The sequence below is a fragment of the Poromitra crassiceps genome, assembly GCF_964638095.1.
Source record: "Poromitra crassiceps genome assembly, chromosome: 8".
Lineage (NCBI taxonomy): Eukaryota > Metazoa > Chordata > Actinopteri > Beryciformes > Melamphaidae > Poromitra > Poromitra crassiceps.
In genome coordinates this window covers 42,997,138-43,015,082 of record NC_139629.1, presented here as the reverse complement: position 1 = coordinate 43,015,082, position 17,945 = coordinate 42,997,138, and the positions used below count along the sequence as shown (strand labels likewise).

The following is a 17,945-nucleotide window of genomic DNA, read 5'->3' as shown; positions in this document are numbered from 1 at the left end:
GAAAATAAATGGCGGATGAAAATCTCTGGTACAGTGCTGAAGCAGGAAGTGACGTTCACTTTGCCTCTCTATACACTGTTAAACTGACATGGACATCTTCATAGAGAATAGTGAGGCCATTCTGTGCATACAGTTTGTTCCACAGATCTATGGCTTAAGTGGGCTGTCACTTCTATTTTGCCTAGTGTCATCACTGTAATACTCAAGGACTCTTATTGTAACATGTCCCCAGAGAATATTATGTGCAACAAAACCTACTTTCAATTATGAAAGGAATACTTCTGTCTTTGCAAACTGCCAGACCTGCTAGTTTGATATAATAACCTATTGATTAGAAAGCCTCTTCCTCTGTTCAGACCATTGAACGTCTGATGGAGTGAGCGCTCATTTGTGGGTCGGTTAGAGATGGAAAATCCACACTGACATGGCAGCGGAGGAACATGAGAGTATATTTCTGCGAGTAAACAGAAAAACACAATTGATTTTTCCATCGAGGCCGAGTAAACACAATTCACCCCGCCGCCGTCGCTCCGTCTTCCCCTGCACTCCCTGCCTCACTCTTCTGTTCTTCTCCACTCCTCCACCACCTCCGCTCTTCTCCTTCACTCCCCCAGTATGAGCAGTTTGAGAGCACCATAGGCTTCAAGCTGCCCAACCATCGGGCTTCTAAGCGTCTGTGGAAGGTCTGCATTGAGCACCACACCTTCTTCAGGTAGGACATGACACTAATAGATACAGAGTTCTGTGTTGTTGTTGTTGTTGATGACACATTGCATGCGCTGTAACGCTTTGCACAGTAGAGTTGTCCTTCAAGTGACACTCATTATGCAACGGTCTCGTCAGTTGAATCCATAATAACGTCTCTCTCTAGAAAATCCTCCTCAGAGTGTGACGGCACCGACACAGTGTGATGAATATCTGGGCGCAGAATGTGTGGTGGCGATTTTTGCATAAACCGAATCGTTCCTATAGGTTGGTTTCCCCGGAGCCGCCTCCCAAAGGCTTCCTGTGATTGGCTCCAAGTTTCGCTACAGTGGGCGGACCCAAGCCCAGACCAGACAGGCCAGCGCTTTGATTGACAGGCCTGCCCCGCAGTTTGACCGCTCGGTTAGCAAGCGGTACCTGCTGCCCCGAAGCATGGACGGAGGTGAGAACACTGCTGACTCCACTCTTCTCCCGTAACACTATGATACCTCACCATCCCCAGATAAGATGTTCAGTTGGACATGTTTTGCTTCATAAATTCACTAATTTTTCCTGGATTATGTTGTGAATCATTGATATGTTTGTGTACTGTACAGTATGTATGTATGTATGTATGTATGTCTTGTATGTCTTATTTGAGATAGGTGGCCCTGTACAGTGCATGAATCTGTCCCCTTGACTGACTGTTGCCCTGTCCTCCCTCCTCCACAGCCTCAGCTCTAGGCGACAGCATGGACCAGCTGTCCCAGCGAAGCTCCAGCGAGCGCACCCAGTTCATGTCCAGAGAGGACCTGGACCAAGAGGGCAGCCTGGACCTCGACCATGACCAGTACCACTATGACCACGACCCGAACGACGACTTGGACCAGTATCACGACCAAGACGAAGATCACGATCACGATCCGGGGGAGACACGGAGGGGCGTCTCCACTCCCAGCAAGACCTTGGAGCTTAAGGTACAAGACGAGAGGATACGACACTTTCCAAAATACGCTACATATATTTGCGTAGAGGAGAGCATGTAATATACATGTATTAGGCCATAGCTCATAGATCATCACACTGTACACCACATGCTGAATTGACTACTTACCCAGTGAATAACATTTACACTCACAATGTGAGTACAGAGACATCTCCAAAAACGGTTCCACTGGGCTGTAAAAAAAAAAGAAAAAGAAAAAAGGTTAAAATCAGTTCACTTCTTGTTCCTTCAGTTGGATGTTTGAGCTTCACTGTGCAGAATGATGTCTTTGTAGAGTTTGCCACTAGAAGGCTGTTTTCACAATCGTCTGCTGAAAGTGGAAAGTTTCTCTGAGCTCACTCAGAGTCGTGTAGATAGAAGAGTCGCGACATCTCCATTCACTTCAATGGACCAGTTTTTTTTACTCTCAAGAGTTCCAGGAAGTAAGGTCCTGGATTAACACATTCACTGCCAGCTGTTTTTTTTTTACTGTAGGTAGCTTCTGCCAGAGGGGTTTTTTGAGGATTCTGGCTCATCTTTCAAGACCTGAGGATTCTTTTCTGCTAAGATTTTGTGAACACAAAATATCTAAAAAGAACTAATAGAATGTGTGCTTTCTCTGTCTAAAAGAGTTAGTTTGTAGAGTTAGTAGTTATGTAGGCATTAGCACTTGAATACAGCATGGTTTCAGCATCTGAAAATTTAAGCTGAGATAAATAGCTTTTTGTGAAATTCGATAGAACAGTCACTTTAACCATTCATTTTTGGCATCAGTAAGACTTCAGACATCTAAACAATAGTTTTGAACAGTAATTTCCTCCATAACAGCAGGAAACACCCCTCTCCTTCAAACTCCTCCCTCCGTGTGTGTTCTTCTTGGCTGCAGCGGGCGTGTCACAAGCTCGTTTCTGCTGCTGCTGTAACCTCGCGTCACCAGGCTCACTGCTTTGCTGCTGCTGTGCCTGTCTGCTGGCGGCCGCTGGGCAAGTCTGGATAGGCTCGCTCGTTTCTTGGAGTTTCGGTTGAGAGCTTTGATGAAGCTTTTGCGATTCTGGTCTTATTTATGCTGCGTGTTTCAAAGTGTGTTCCACCCGTAATCTATTATGCAAATTTGCAATCCCTCACCGCCAGCAATCAGCGCGAAAACGAAAGCGTTTTCGCCAATCCATTCTACAGTATGAGAATGGTTTCATCGCGCGTTCCCCTGCAGTTTTGGCTCTGCTTTTTCTAGTCTGGGAGAGCACTGTCGCCACTTAGTGGGTCGGTGGAATGGGTTGTACACGTTCGGTGGCTCCAATATTTATATAAGAGATGTAAAAGGGTTAGATGCACATCCCACGGTCAAAAAAAAAAAATCATTTTTTTGACGTATTAACACATTGACTGCCAGTCGTTTTTTTTTTGCTGTAGGTAGCTTCTGCCAAGCCGTTTTTTGAGGATTCTGGCTCATTTTACAAGAGCCGAGGATTCTTTTCTGCTTGGAGTTTGTGAACACAAAGTTCACAAAAGTACTAATAGAATGTGTGCTTTCTCTGTCTAAAAGAGTTAGTTTGTAGAGTTAGTAGTTATGTAGATATTAGCCGTTGAGTACAGCATGGTTTTAGCGTCTGAGAGTGAAAGCTGAGATAATCGCAGTTTTGTGAAATTCAATCAAACAGGCAGAACAGTCACTTTAACCATTTATTTTTGGCATCAGTGAGAGATCAGACATCCAAACAATATAGTTCCGAACGCCCTCTCCTTCAACTCCTCCCTCCGTGGGCGTGTCTAGTGGCTTTCAGCCTGCGTTTGTCACAAGCGAGTGCTCTGCTGCTGCTGCTGCTGCTGCGAGTTTGAGCAGCCTCCCTCCCTGGCAGCGAGTTTGAGCAGCCTCCCTCCCTGGCAGCGAGTGTGGGCTCACTCGTCTCTTGGGTTTGAGAGCCCCGATGAAGCCCCGTGCGACTCTAGGCTTTATGCTGCCCACCCAGTCCATTTCTGGAACCCCCCACCGCAGCAGCGCGAAAGCGTCCCCGCCTACAGTATGAGAATGAGGCTCGTTCGTTTCTGGCATTTCCTTGAGAATGGAGGAAGCAGCCGCGGGAGGCGGCTGCTTTTGGTTGACTTTCTCTCTGTCGGGAGAGCACCGTCGCCACCTAGCTGGTCGGTAAAATAGATTATACACATTCAATACTTCCAATATCTCCATAGGAGACGCGGGGGGCATTGATCCACGTAGCACCGTCAAAAAATTGATTTTTATTTTTTGACGACTCAACTCGTCGTTGGCAGTGAACGGTTGGATTCTGTTTGACGACTCAACTCGTTGTTGGCAGTGAACGTGTTAACACGTCATTGGCAGTCAACCGTTGGATTTTTTTTGACGTATTAACACGTCATTGGCAGTGAACGTGTTAAGCAGCACTGTCGAGTTGCAGCAAAATGGAGTTTGTGTTGTACTTTGATTTTTTTTTTTTTTTTTTTTATCAAATTATACATTATCAGCTTTATTTTAGTAGTAAAGTAGCGCCAATCAGCAGTATATGACGAGTGAGAATGTGTTGAAAGCCCCTGTTGTGATTGGCTAGTTAGGTTCTAGATCACCCTGATTGGTTGCTTTGGATTTTTAAATGAGGGAGAAGGAGGGGGAAGTCATCTTAAGGTTTTTAACAAGATAACTTTTTTTGTGTGGGGGAAAACCATCAGACACAAATTATGATTCAAAGCAGAGTATTTTATATACATCTTGAAACATGACTTTAGAGGGTCTTTAGTCAAATTACACAGAACCTGCAGCACACCGCATCTGAAAAGAAATCCCTCATGAACTTCTGACTAACACTCCAAATCCCTCTCTCCCGCATTCCTTTTTATTTTAGAGTGTAATCCCTAACCCCATTCTGTCTGTCTCTGTCCTCGGCCTGATTCCTCTCCTCCTCTGCTCCTCTCCTCTGCTCCCTGCTCTAATCCCACCACTTCTCACTATGCTTTCAAAGCACCCTGTTCTCCTCCTGCTCTCCTCCTGCTCTCCTCTGCATTTCTCAGATCTCCTCCCAAAATCTAACTTGACCTATCTTTTTTTTTAACCCGGCGTCCTCCCCCTCTTCTAACAGTTCTTCTCTTCTCCCCCCTGCTGTAACGTTAACACACCTTGCTAACTGCCGCTCTCTCTTTTTCTCTGTCCCTCTCTCTCCTCCTCCTCGTCCTCCTCGTCCTCCTGGCGTGCAGGGTGAGGAGGCAAGCTCGCCTGTAGACTCAAAGCCAGAGGTATTTTGGGCCGTGGCCACTAGTGTCTGTCTGTGTGCTTTTGATAGTAGTTGGTCATGCACAGTACTGTTTGTTCAGCATGGCCTGCCCCCCCTTTTTTTTTGATGGTTTATTTTCGCCTCTGCAGGGAATGCTCTTTCTTATCGTGTATATCATATTTGTCCACGATTCCATTGTGTACAATCCACAGGAATCACTCTTCAGCTGAATAGATACAACTGAATAGTAAAACATTAGATCAACATTTATTCAGGCTTTTCATATCTGGTCAGAGTTAGTCAACACATGTTTCAATAGCGTGCTTCTGTTACAGTGTGTACATTGACGCTAGAGGGATTAACTGTCATTAGTGGGATCAACTGAAACGCTGTTGATTATTTAGTGAAATCAACTGTTCTTAAGACGACAGATCTCCCGGCGCACCAGCTGAGATACCTTAAAGACTGATAGGATTACTAAGTCAAAGTAAAGCTGGCGTCAAAGACGTAGCGTCGCTCTGTTTTCTGTCTTGTAAATATTCACTTTTCATCCGTGTATTATTTATATGGTAGCTGTTGTTCCTGTATGTAGTTCTCTTACTACTAGCGCCAGTGGGAAGTCATGAGTGTATTGCATTGAAGTCATTCAGGGGTCTGCTCACGCCTCCACAGACACTCAATGTTTGGATAAAGAAGTGTAGGAGTCATCTCCTTCTCCAAACATGTATGCTCATCAGTCTCTTAAGTGTCTGCATTAATTGCCAATTGGCTGCTACTGGAATGGACTGTCCCTGTGTCCTTGGCAGAACAATATGGCTAAACTGTCCAAAGCTCCGATGCTGTCAACTGTTGTTTCTGTCTGTCTGTCTGTCTGTCTGTCTGTCCATCCGGCTGCCTGCCTTTTTGACTCACCTGCAGCATTGTACCTCTTTGTCTCTGCACGCATCTCGTCCTCCACCCCCCCAACCCTCAACCTCCTGCTTTGCTTACTACCCCCTCCTCCCACTTCATCTCACTTGCCCCACCTTGGGCTCTCCCATCTGTTGGACCAGGATCTTGCCATCCCTCGGCCCAAACAAGAGGTACTGCTTGTCCTCTCTCTTTGCCATGTGCTGTATGTGAGCCTTGCCAGGTGTGCTCTGTTGTCCTACCTACCTATCACTGTGCCTGTGAATCACTGTTACAAATCAATAGCGAGCGACAGCGATAGAGTCGGTGTTAACGAAGTCCAATCAACTCAGGTCTTTATCCCCGAGCTTCATAATCACTCTGTACACTATTACTTTAAAATTAATATCATGGTTGTGCACATCCCATACATATTTTATCAGTTGAAGGTACGGTTTGGATCAGTGACTAAATGAATACAAACCCAAATGGGAAAAGGAACATTAATCTTCCAAAGGCTGTGATGTGCTCACCGAGGCAAACCTTATTTATCACAGTTAACTTAAGAACATAAATACGTTAGTAAGACAGTGCGGCAACGTGGCCCCCGAGGGAAAACATCAATACTTCATTAAGGCTTTGTCAATGTGATTTGGGAATCTCTGAACCGATTCCTGATCTCTTTCTGTTAAAGATGTCTCATCCAAAAAACAAAGGAAAAATAATGCAAACACTATATATTTTTAGTTGAGTATAATGAGGTTTATATCTGGAGTGAGTCATTATCCTGTCCTCCATCCATGGGGTGCAGAATTAGCGGTAACACTTTATAATAACGTTGAGTCGTAAGTCATTTATAAGCCTTCAGTTAATGATGAACTAATCACTTACAAAACATGAATATACATTTGTAGATGATTAATAAATGCTATGTTAACATAACACAAATGTGTTGTAAGTCATCTATAACCTTTTAGTAAATGAAGTGTTCCATAAATTAAATATTGATTATATTATATTATTATTACTATTATATTATTATATAATATTATATATTAGGTTTATTATCAATTATATTGATAATAAACTAAACAGACCCAATTTCTGCTGTATATCATTTATGCACCACACCAACAACCCGCCCCCGCTATCTTAATTCTGGAAATGTTTATAATAGCAGTGATAATTAGATTTTGTCCTGGGATTTCACCTCATTGTAATTTGTGTCCGTGATGTGTCTTCCCCTGTGTGAGCAGCAGTTCTTGGATAAGCCGGAAGATGTTCTGCAAAAGCACCAAGCCAACATCAATGAGCTGAGGAGGGCTCTGAGGCAGCCCAACAGCAAGCTGGCCCAGAGGGAGAAACGCCTCTCAGCTACTCCTCCTGGAGGAACCCCAGAGAGGAAACCGGTAAGAATCAGGCCCCATTCCCAAGTTGTGCTCCAGTACTATTAATGGTGCACACTCACCTTTTATTCTCTTCCTATTTAATCACCATTGTTTTTTTTGATAAATGTTGTATTGGAGTGGGAATTCCACCTGTCAGTCTTTCCTGTCGTTTTGCACACGATTTCCATTCTGTCAGAATTGATTCCTTTGACCCAACATACAGAAAATGAGGAAAACAGTTATTGCATAATTAAACTTATTCAGTCCTTATGACTTTTTTTTAAAATTATGATTTAGAATAAGCATTTATTTGTGATATCAAAGATGGAAGAGTAGAGTATTTAGCTAGGCTAATGCAACTGTCTACTCTATGTCAACATAGGCGACTGGTGATGACAAGCAAGATGTTTATGAAGGAGCGCTGGATACTTGCTCTAAAGTGGAAAAGAATAAGACTTCCCTCTATAGCACCCTCTATAGGCACCCTGGAGGTGATTCTTCTCTGGGTAGAGACAATGAGACTTCCCTCTATAGGCACCCTGGAGGTGATTCTTCTCTGGGTAGAGACAAGTTTGCGGTCGCACCTTGGAATGAGACAGACTCTATGGATGGAAAAGAATCAAATATGAACAATAGTCTAACACCTTGGGATGCTTTGATAACGAGACCTGGAGGCGCCACATCCCCAAAGCAGGAAATCGAGGTGAGAGCGAGAGCAGTGATGGATATGAACCCCAGGGATGACGCTGTAGCGAGTAATGGCCATCCACATCATACCGCATTTACAAGGAACGCTGTTCAAGAGAACGGATATGGCTCTCCTCCTGCAGACAGCCTGTACGCCAAACAAAGGACTGGAATGAAAAAGCGAGAGTTCAGCCACTCTCAGTATCAGCACAACTTACATCAAGAAAGACCAAAGGACTCGGGAGGTGTGGCAGCAGCGGATTCTCTCCCAAAGGGCAATGGGAGCAGGATGGAAACTGACGCGAGGCACTGTGAAGCTTGGAAAACAAAAGACCCGAGCCCCGAGAGAGCGAGAGATTGCAGCAAAAGTGGGAACTCGCCGCCCGAAGTAACCCGAATAGTTCCTCTCAAGCCACAGAGATCAAAGAAGCTGTTGAATAAAGGGAACAAAGGTGATGTAAACCCTCCGACACAAAACCAGGCCGACGGAGGCGTCTTCGGTGCAGCCGGGGACACGCGGATGACGAAATCAATCGAGGGACCATGTGAAACTGGAAAGAGAGCGGAGGATAGTCGTGCGCCGCAGTCCGCCACAGACGGTGTTCCGCAAAATACGACGGACATCAAACACCACACTGAAGCTACGATGTCACACCAGCAGCGAACTCAATTACATCAGCAGCTTCAGAGTGAGTTCTTAGCCCAACAGGGGTTCAGGGATCCCATGGATATTACGGGACTGCGTCAGTGGACAAGTGGAGTACACGAAGACCGTCTTCAGACCTACCCAGAATTGAAGGACAACCTCTCGTCTAGCTCCAAGTTTTCGGCCAACCAAACAAACCCCCCTCGAACCCTCTCTCTGAAAACACAGTGGTCCAGAGAGACCGGCATTTGCAGCAGGCCGAGCAACATGGACACCAGTCACATCCACTACAGGAACCCCAGCCAAGAAACCACCAAGAGGAAGCAAGCGGTAAACCATCTGCCCCCCCCTCCCCCCCCTAACCTGTTTGTCAAATCATTGGAAAGTTAAGCATTGCATGAGCTTCAGGCCATGTCGTGCAAATCTTGTTTTTACCATCTTAAAAAAAAAAGAAAAAAAGACACACATCCTGTAGAAGTCATGTGGCTGTTAGTGTGTATGAGAAGGTCAAAGCTCACAATCCTTCACATCGCATCATTGACTGACTTAATTCACGTTCATGGTCTAGGGAGCTTATCGCTCTCTCGTACCCCCTCCGCAAACGCTTGACATCTGCTTGGCCATTTCAGAAGCCTACAGGCCTTTTAAGCAAAGTTTCCCATTGCTTAAGCTTCAGGCGTCTCTTTATCCCACCTTTAACTCGTCACGTTAACACCTGGTCTTTCCTTCCAACATCATCCTCTTTCCTCGCAGACTAAAGGTGGTTGCTGTTGCAAGGAGATCAAGACCTTCCCACCATCTTTCTTTGATGCCTTTTGTGTGTGTGTGTGTGCGTGTGTGTGTGCGTGTGTGTGTGTGTGTGTGTGTGTGTGTGTGTGTGTGTGTGTGTGTGTTGATGTAAATCTTTTTTGGCCAATGGCTGAGACGGGCATTTGAAGCTATTGTTCAGCCTTGGCACCTCTGTAGCAATAGCAGTCAATGGAAAGCCGATTAGATGTCATTATTGGCTGCAGAGCTGCCCAAAAAATTACATGGATTAGGTATTCATAATATGCTGTATTTGTGAATATGAATATCTGAATCTTGAAAGGGATTTTTTTTTTTTTATCTAACCTCTCAGAGCATGGCGTTACCATTGCACTTGCAGTCATTTGTAATGATGTCAACCTGGGGGAATACATAATATGTGCATGCCACTGACAATAAGCTTTCTACGCTTATTTTACCAGTTTAGCCGAAGCCCTGTGGTTGATTGATGTATTACATATTTTCATGTAATAAATCAGTGCAATGCAGTGAAGTCTGATAATCAGTACAACTAGCAATTGAGCGCTTTGTGTGTAGAGAAAATGGCAAATGAGGTTTCACTCAATTTGAAAATGAATGCTTATATTCACTGTGTGTTGTGCTGCAAAAAGTACAGCCTAACACCATCATGTCGTTGCAGTGAAAACCACTTGATTCTCTTTTCTCTACTCTCCTTGGCTAATATAATGCTGTGCTCAGGTATTGTGCTTCATGGCTGCTGTTCACTTCTATGAAGTGAAACAGACGTTCTTGGGACATTATTTATTTTTTGCCAACTCTTTGTCTTCTTCTACAGGAGACACCTCCTACTCCTGCCATTTACGAGGAGACGCTCGACGAAGCCTCAGTGAGTCAGCTCTCAGCTTGTCTCTTCCTCCTCCTGTTCAGTCAGGAAATGAGTTAATAAACCACACGTTCACTTCAATCAGTTGCACATTTATGTGTTTTGTTTGTGTTTTTCTGTATTATTTTTTATATGCAAATATGCAAAACCTGGAAATTATTTCACTAACCTGCTTGTAAGGGGCTTAAATGTAAATGGATTTAATTGTTCTGACATCTTTTCCACAGAGGGAACCGTGGGAGAGACGTCTGGGCTCCGTGTCGGAGGACGACCAGGACCCGGAGAACCTGTACCTGAAGGAAACCCATCTGGGCATCGAGCGCAAATGTTCCAGCATCACGGTCAGCTCTACGTCCAGCCTGGAGGCGGAGGTGGACTTCACCGTCCTCATGGACCTCCACACAGGCATGGAGGAGTTCTCCAGGGGCATGACGGAGCTGGGCGAGAGAGATCTCTCGCCTGACGGGGGTCTTCGCCTGGCCATCGACCGGCTGCAGTACCAGGGCCCGTTTGAACCCCCTCCTCCCTTAGTGGCCGCTCCCGCTTCCCGAGGAGCCAGCAGCAGCCCTCCCTTAGTGGCCGCTCCTGCTTCCAGAGGAGCCAGCAGCAGCCCTCCCTTAGTGGCCACTCCTGCTTCCAGAGGAGCCAGCAGCAGCCCTCCCTTAGTGGCCGCTCCTGCTTCCAGAGGAGCCAGCAGCCCTCCAGCAAAGCAAATCCAGGCTGAAGAGGTTCGGCCAGAGGTCAAACGGCATGATATGCAGGTAGGCCAAAGTTCTCCTCAATATTAAGGGTGTGTTTACACCAAGCATATTTGAGGAAGTTTACTCTGAAGCAGTACTAGTTTACTCTGAAGTCCATGTTACCGATAGTTACCTATCACTTTGTTTACTGGGCAGTGTGAACTGAAATGAACCAAATACAAAAATGCAACAAAGCAAACTTCCACTACAGGTCAGATAAAAATAAAACTAACTTTCTCACACTCCTTGATTTTGTCTTTTTTTTTTTTTTTAGTTGTGTCCAGATTTATCCCTTGAATTATCCCTTTTTCTTTAGAGCTTAGAACTATTAAGAATGTTAGTATAGGACTATATTGCTAGAAGAGTGCTTTTAAACCGTTTTAGCTTGTGAGTGCTAACAATAAAATCTCGTCTTTTTCTTCTCCAAGCCTGCTGTACCCAAAAAACCAAAGAGGTCAGTGCCAGTGTCGTCCTCGGTGGACAGAGAGCAGCCGCACAGAGACAGCGGTCGCGTCACCACCATCACAGCACTGAGCAGAGAGGCCAGCGATGTCATGCCGACACCGACGGTGAGGAAGACGGACGTCAGGACCGAGACGCAGCCCAATGGCTCGGAGGTCACCACCACCATTGTGGAGTTCACAGATCAGGTAATTAAGCATTTTAGTGGAAAAATACGGGAGATGAAAAGACAAAAGTGAAAGCAAGTTTTTCGACGATTTTTCATCATGATGTGGCAGAAGTGAAATAAAACGCAAAACAATCATACTTGGTTCTCTCGTGAATTGAAAATGTGATTTCCTGATTTGCATGGCCACTGGTCTGAATATGCCAAGTCACATAATGCTCTTTTCCCTCTGTCAGGATCACGGTATCGGCAGCTTAGGCGAGGTTTCATATTCTACGAGAGAGAGTATATCGCCCGTGAGTACATACTGACTTACCTTTCCAATTTTAACTCAACCTGCAGCACGCTCTCCAGGGCTTAAACCTACTTCTCCAACACTGTTAGAATCACACTGTGAAGCACAGACATGCATTCTTGAGGGTCTGCCTGACTACACGTCCTACAAAATGTAAAAGGGAATTGAAGACAATCAAGTATTTTTGTTTTCTACGCTGTAATGATGCATAATAGTGTGTGTGTGTGTGCGCCTTGCTGCTCTATTTTAATTGCCTAGTTCCATCACCTGTTCTGCTCCGTCAGGTACATATGGGCAGTCTGGGAAGAGAGGCGTCAGGGTCACCAATCCTCGTCACTGAAAACGTTACCTCGGCAACCACTCACGTCACCAAGGTAGTGAAGCCTAAATAAAAGTGGCTAAACATGCCACTTTACACGAGTGTGTCATTATGGTACATCTGGTGTGGCTCTGAAGCCTGCTAAACGAAGAGCCCTATTGCGTGTTGCAGACGGTGAAAGGAGGTTATTCAGAGACCAGGATTGAGAAGAGGATCATAATCACAGGAGACGACGATGTGGACCAGGAACAGGTGAGAACTGGGTGTACAGTAGCATGTAGTATGTAGGTAGGTAGCATGTATAGCATGTGTATGGCTGTTGAAGTGAAGGCATTGAAATACAGTACATGACTGACCAATATTCGATTTTAAATAAAAGCCAATATTGGCCTGATCATACATCAGTAACACTGATACGGTATGTGTCTGTAACCCCTTAGTATAGAACTAGTTTGGAGTCATAAAAGATTCATGCGAGTCAATAGATTTTTTTTTGAAAAGTTGTAGGAACTAATGAGTTTGTGTGATTTGTGTTTTATGAGAAACTCGTGCATCATTCTCTCGCAGGCACTGGCTATTGCAATACAAGAAGCAAAGCAGCAGCATCCAGACATGCAGGTCACCAAGGCAGTCGTCGTCAGGGAAACAGAATCGTCCACTGAGGATCCACATGGAACATTTGAGGTACAGCTGACATCGAACGATCACCTCTGTCCGACCGTTGCCCTTTGAATTTCAAGATGTTAAGATTGACTTTCTCTTTCTTTATATCTGCAGTCCTGATTCCCCGAGTCAAGAGCGCCCCCCTTAGGACTAGACGTGTCAGTGCCTGACCTGAAATTGGCGCCCACCTACTGCCAGTGTTGCTCTAATGGAGACTGATGTATACACCCCCCCCCCCCCACACACACACACACACCTGAAATCCTTCCCTGCTGTCCACCTCTGTAACATAGGACTCCCGTCCTCTTACTGACAAACCTTGATTCTAATTTATGCATTGCTCCACCAGTGATCACTAAATGCTCACCAGTGATTGGGCGGACATGCTGCAATGGCAACGATTACACTAAAACAAACATTTCATCAAGATCGTTGATTGGTCAGCAGCAGCAATGGCTGCCAGAATCCCAAACATCTGGAACATCTAAAGAGATAATCCGAATAAAGTCCCTGCAAACATCTCAGGGGTCTCTACATTTCAAAACCACTTGCTTATTCCTCAAAGCTCAAAGGAAAGTAATGCAAAAGATTTTTTTTTATATTATCTGTGTGCTTGTTGTCATTCTCATTGTGGAATCCTCCAAGGCGATGTGTGTCCCCATCCAATGTTGACAGTATCACTTTGGAAATAGGAAGCTGAGGAAAAACAAAAAAAACACTGGAGACAACCAGGAACGTCTTTCATACATCCTGCTGTACTCGATAACACGGATGAAGCCCCGCCCTCGTACCACCACAAAGAACTGATCGGACCCGTACTGTGTGTGCTGAATAATAACTGAAACATACTGTGTGTGCTGACGTACGTACAGTACTACCTACTTTATGAAGAAGTAATAGCGTCCGTTACATTTGAGCTCCAGCACTGTTGAGAAGCATATAGTGAAGCAGGGCTTAGCGAGGGCAGAACACAGCAGAACACATAGCCAGCCAAATCACTCATTGTCCTTTGTCCCACCTCCCGTAACAGACTGATGAAAAGAAATGCCCGGGGGCACCATGCACAGATTGCAGGAAATGGGAGAAAGCATCATGCTGTGGCAGGGAGGTGGATTGGCTGCCCTCTGGTGGCACGGATTCAATTTTACCGTATGGGACAGAGATGAGGTGTGGGGAAACGGAGCCCCTCTGATGGCTGTCCTCATTCCTTCTGCCTGACTCTCCTGTAAGGTTTCTCTTGTTCGGTCCTACGAGATCACGCAGGAACATTATTTAAAGTCACCATGTGATGACGGGACTTTTGTGAATCGCTGTGAGGACCTCTTCCAATAATGGTGTGTGCTCAGTATCAATCCACTGGTACACACCTGTCGTATTTATTCAGATGGTGACAGTGTCGTTTCTGAGCATGTTGCTGTTTCAGAATGAGTCCACTTTACCTCATTTACCAACCTTTTAGATTATGCTTTCAAACTCAGCTGCATATACAGTAATAGCACTTTGGCCATGTTGTTTAGTAAGTACATAGAGTTATAGGCTCACACCGTTTCTAGTGTTTGAGATCATGTTTGCATGATAATGACTTACATTATTAGATTTAATTCAGCAAAAATGAATATTAGCTCATTAGAATGATGGATCATGAATGTCAGAACTCCCTGCGGATCACTGTGTCCATGAAAAAACACAATCTGAACTCCAATCTAAACCCTGACCTGCATATAGGAAATTAAGCTTCCTGACAGATCATTATAAGACTATTAGCGCAGAGTATTCATCATAAAACAAGTGGGAAATATGAAGCACACAAATTCTGTTTTGTTATTGCCCAAGGTCAAACAACAGCATAGTCGAGGTCAAACAAACAGCATAGTGGCCTCTTGATTCAGTTACAGCCCTTTATCAGTTTCATCTCACTTCAAAGCATTTGTTTTGCAGTTTGCTGTAGAAACTACACAGTCAATTTACACTTGAAGAAACAGGTGAGGCTCTTATGGTGCCGACATCCAGCTGTGACTACTGATAATTATCACTTATTTTTTTTTACGTCACATATAACAGTTTTACTCTGGGTAAAGAGGATCTTTATTTGACAGGATGGACTGCTGAAATGCTGACACAGCATTATGAGTAAGAGTATTTCCAGTGCTCTCTCAAGCAAAGTATTATACCTTATGATACCTAGGAGTAGAATCTTTCACTTTGTTCAGTTTCTGTGTTTTGTTACATGGATGTTAGAAGGACGACATAGCCTTGTGGTGTGCCAATGTAAGGTTGCAGTCAAACTGTCCAAACTCTGATTTTATATGAACTACTTCCAATAACTTTATATGAAGAAGATCATTTTCATGACTGTAGTGCCAGAAAGTCACATGCATAAACATGACATGATAAGGTTTCCCTTTAATTCAGGTGTGCTAACACAACAATACATGCCAAATCTCCTTGCAAATCTTGCAAAATTCACATTTTATACTGTATATTAATTGATACGTGTGTCAGATAGTTCAGTCAATGAAGAAGTACATGATTTAAAAATGCAGCTATCATGTCAAGTTTATGAAAGTGTTACTTGGACTTTCAGTCACGTCACACATTTACCGAAGTGGAAGTGCAGATGTGTCGTGTACCTGCCGTTGTGTCTCATATGTGGGTTCCAGGTCCTTTAGAGTGATGGTGAACTCATGGATGTGGGTGTCGGAACTGGAGGCTGGAAAACAATTTTTGCAGCCATGCATTGTACTGTATATTTGGTGCCGTTTGGTGCGTTGTGAAGATGTAAAGCAGTTAATGACAATGGGCTTGATGTACACTAGGGGGCACCAGTTACCTAAAAGAAGAGAGCTTTGCTACCCGTTTCAACAACATCAAGCATACCCAGCTGAAATCCTTATCATTCATCACTAAGGGGCAAAATTCTCCAAATCATCCTTGGATCAACATGTAAGGGCAAACTTGCCTCCCTCTGTTCAGAAAGAGCCTACCCTTGGAAGTCTGACAAGTAATCAACCAGATTGTGATTCATCACAGACACTTGGCTGTGGCTAAGACCGTCGGTGCCAAAGCCTGATTCTTAGCCACAGCCTGATTGGACGACCTCTGGCTGACCCTTAAACCTAGCCCACTCCTATCTGTACAGAGCCCTGTCTGCAGTGACATCTCTCTTGCTCTGTGCTGCTCTCCATTGCTTGGTGCTGTGTCTTTGCTGTACAATGTACTTGCATTCCTTCTAAACGAATAAACAAGATGGAAAAGAACAAGCACATCTTCATTTCTTGTTATATATTTGTGGTGTTCTACCTTTTCAATCATTCAATCAAAAATAAACTTCTGGAGTTATGGCAAATTCACGTTCAATATGTTTGGTTTCATATACAGATCCTTTCAAAAAAAAAAAAATATCATGGAAATACTAAACTAAATAATAAACACTGATCAGGACCGGGACTTGAACCCTGCTCTCTGGCGTGAAAGGCAGGTGGTTACACCCTCCAGCCACCCTGACCACTACACCATTAGTGCCCGTTCCGCTTTAAGAATACTACATTTGGTTTGTGTTTATGCGAGTAAATCATCTTGGTTAAACGATCGTGACCGGGACGAGAACCGGGCTCTCCGGCGTGGAAGGCAGGTGGTTACACCCTTAGCGCCCGTTCAGCTTTAAGAATACTACACTTGGTTGTGTTTAATGCGAGTAAAACATCTTCGTTAGGTTGAATCCTCGACTTCAGAAACACTGTGATCATGACCGGGACTTGAACCCGGCTCTCTGGTGTGAAAGGCAGGTGGTTACACCCTCCATCCACCCGGACCATGACACCCTTACTGTATAAAATCCCCCATCTCTTCTAAAAAATAAGGGAGGCTCATCCTCCCTTGCACTACATTAATGACCTCCACTGAATTCTGTACAGAGCCCTGTTTGCAGACAGTGACATCTCTCTTGCTCTGTGCTGCTCTCCATTGCTTGGTCCATTCCTTCTAAACGAATAAACAAGATGGAAAAGAACAAGCACAACATATCTTCATTTCTTGTTATATATTTGTGGTGTTCTACCTTTTCAATCATTCAACCAAAAATAAACTTCTGGAGTTATGGCAAATCCACGTCCAATATATTTGGTTTCATATACATACTGTATATCAATAATTGTGGTTTTGCTGTTCCAGCTGCAATTGTTCTGCATCTGATTTGAGGGTTAAGGATAGGGAGATAATTTGCTATAGACGGTTTTAACTTGACAACAAAAACATTCTAAATTGAACCCCCGCTCACTTCCTGTTGCAGTGTTTGCTATGGACATAAAAGAAAAAAAAACATTCAAGTGCAGGACTGACCATTCTATGCAAACCGTCTATACAGCTGAGCAGCGAAAACAAAAGTAACGATGTTGAGTGAATATTTCTGCAGTTTGCCGAATTCTGAGAAAAAGGAAGTGCTGTGGGGTTGCGCTCTGGTGAAAACCGTCTATACTACTCCTTGTGTTAATGCAATTTATTCCACACTCACCTACTCTGGCACTGAAGTTATTTTGAAGCAGCAGTTAAAATGTAACAAGAAGCTGTAGTCGATCAGTCTTATGTCTTATGGTATAGTTGTCCAGGTTGTTTGTGAATTATACAAGCTGAAGTTAGAATTCAACATTAAGCAGAATTATGTGAACAACCATATTCCTTTCAGCTGACCCTCAAGCACAGACACACACCAGTGCTATAATGGTCAATCATTTCGACAATACTTGTAGTCTACTGGAAACCCCTATATGGCCTATATGAAACCCAGCAGTTTCCTATGAACTTTTATGATTAGAAAGTCATTGAGAGGCCTAGCAGAATTTGAGTAATTAATCGCCAAAAATGGCTATAATATAATTGAGCTTCTTGTTAACTTAATAAGCTGAGTCTAAGTCCATGTGTGTGATGTCCATGGTGCAGTCATGCAGGCTCTATTCAGCAGCCATGTTCTGGTGGCTCACTGAGTTGAGTGTGACCCGTATCAGGCTGTGTCCTTTCTGCAGAGACATGGGTTCGAATCTGGCCCGTAGTTATTTGCTGCTTGTTCTACTGTCTCTCTCACCATACATCTGTCAAAGCATACAATGCCTGAGAATATATCTTTTTTTACATAAGGATGGAAGAAAGAAAAAAAC

At 44.2% G+C, this 17,945-nt stretch overlaps 1 protein-coding gene across 1 annotated transcript in view; it reads left to right on the top strand.

Moving 5' to 3' along the window:
• LOC310780729 (uncharacterized protein) overlaps positions 1 to 15,464 on the top strand; it is a gene marked incomplete at both ends in the record, with an annotated part of 33,421 nt that extends 17,957 nt beyond the window's left edge. The window contains 17 exon segments of the mRNA XM_083641238.1: positions 615 to 712; positions 973 to 1,004; positions 1,007 to 1,147; positions 1,417 to 1,661; positions 4,874 to 4,912; positions 5,943 to 5,972; positions 7,035 to 7,187; positions 7,549 to 7,657; positions 7,997 to 8,829; positions 10,103 to 10,153; positions 10,378 to 10,911; positions 11,319 to 11,540; positions 11,755 to 11,814; positions 12,098 to 12,187; positions 12,304 to 12,384; positions 12,700 to 12,816; positions 15,456 to 15,464. Coding sequence (XP_083497364.1) covers positions 615 to 712; positions 973 to 1,004; positions 1,007 to 1,147; positions 1,417 to 1,661; positions 4,874 to 4,912; positions 5,943 to 5,972; positions 7,035 to 7,187; positions 7,549 to 7,657; positions 7,997 to 8,829; positions 10,103 to 10,153; positions 10,378 to 10,911; positions 11,319 to 11,540; positions 11,755 to 11,814; positions 12,098 to 12,187; positions 12,304 to 12,384; positions 12,700 to 12,816; positions 15,456 to 15,464 — 2,844 coding nt within the window.
• Positions 15,465 to 17,945: the final 2,481 nt, after the last annotated feature.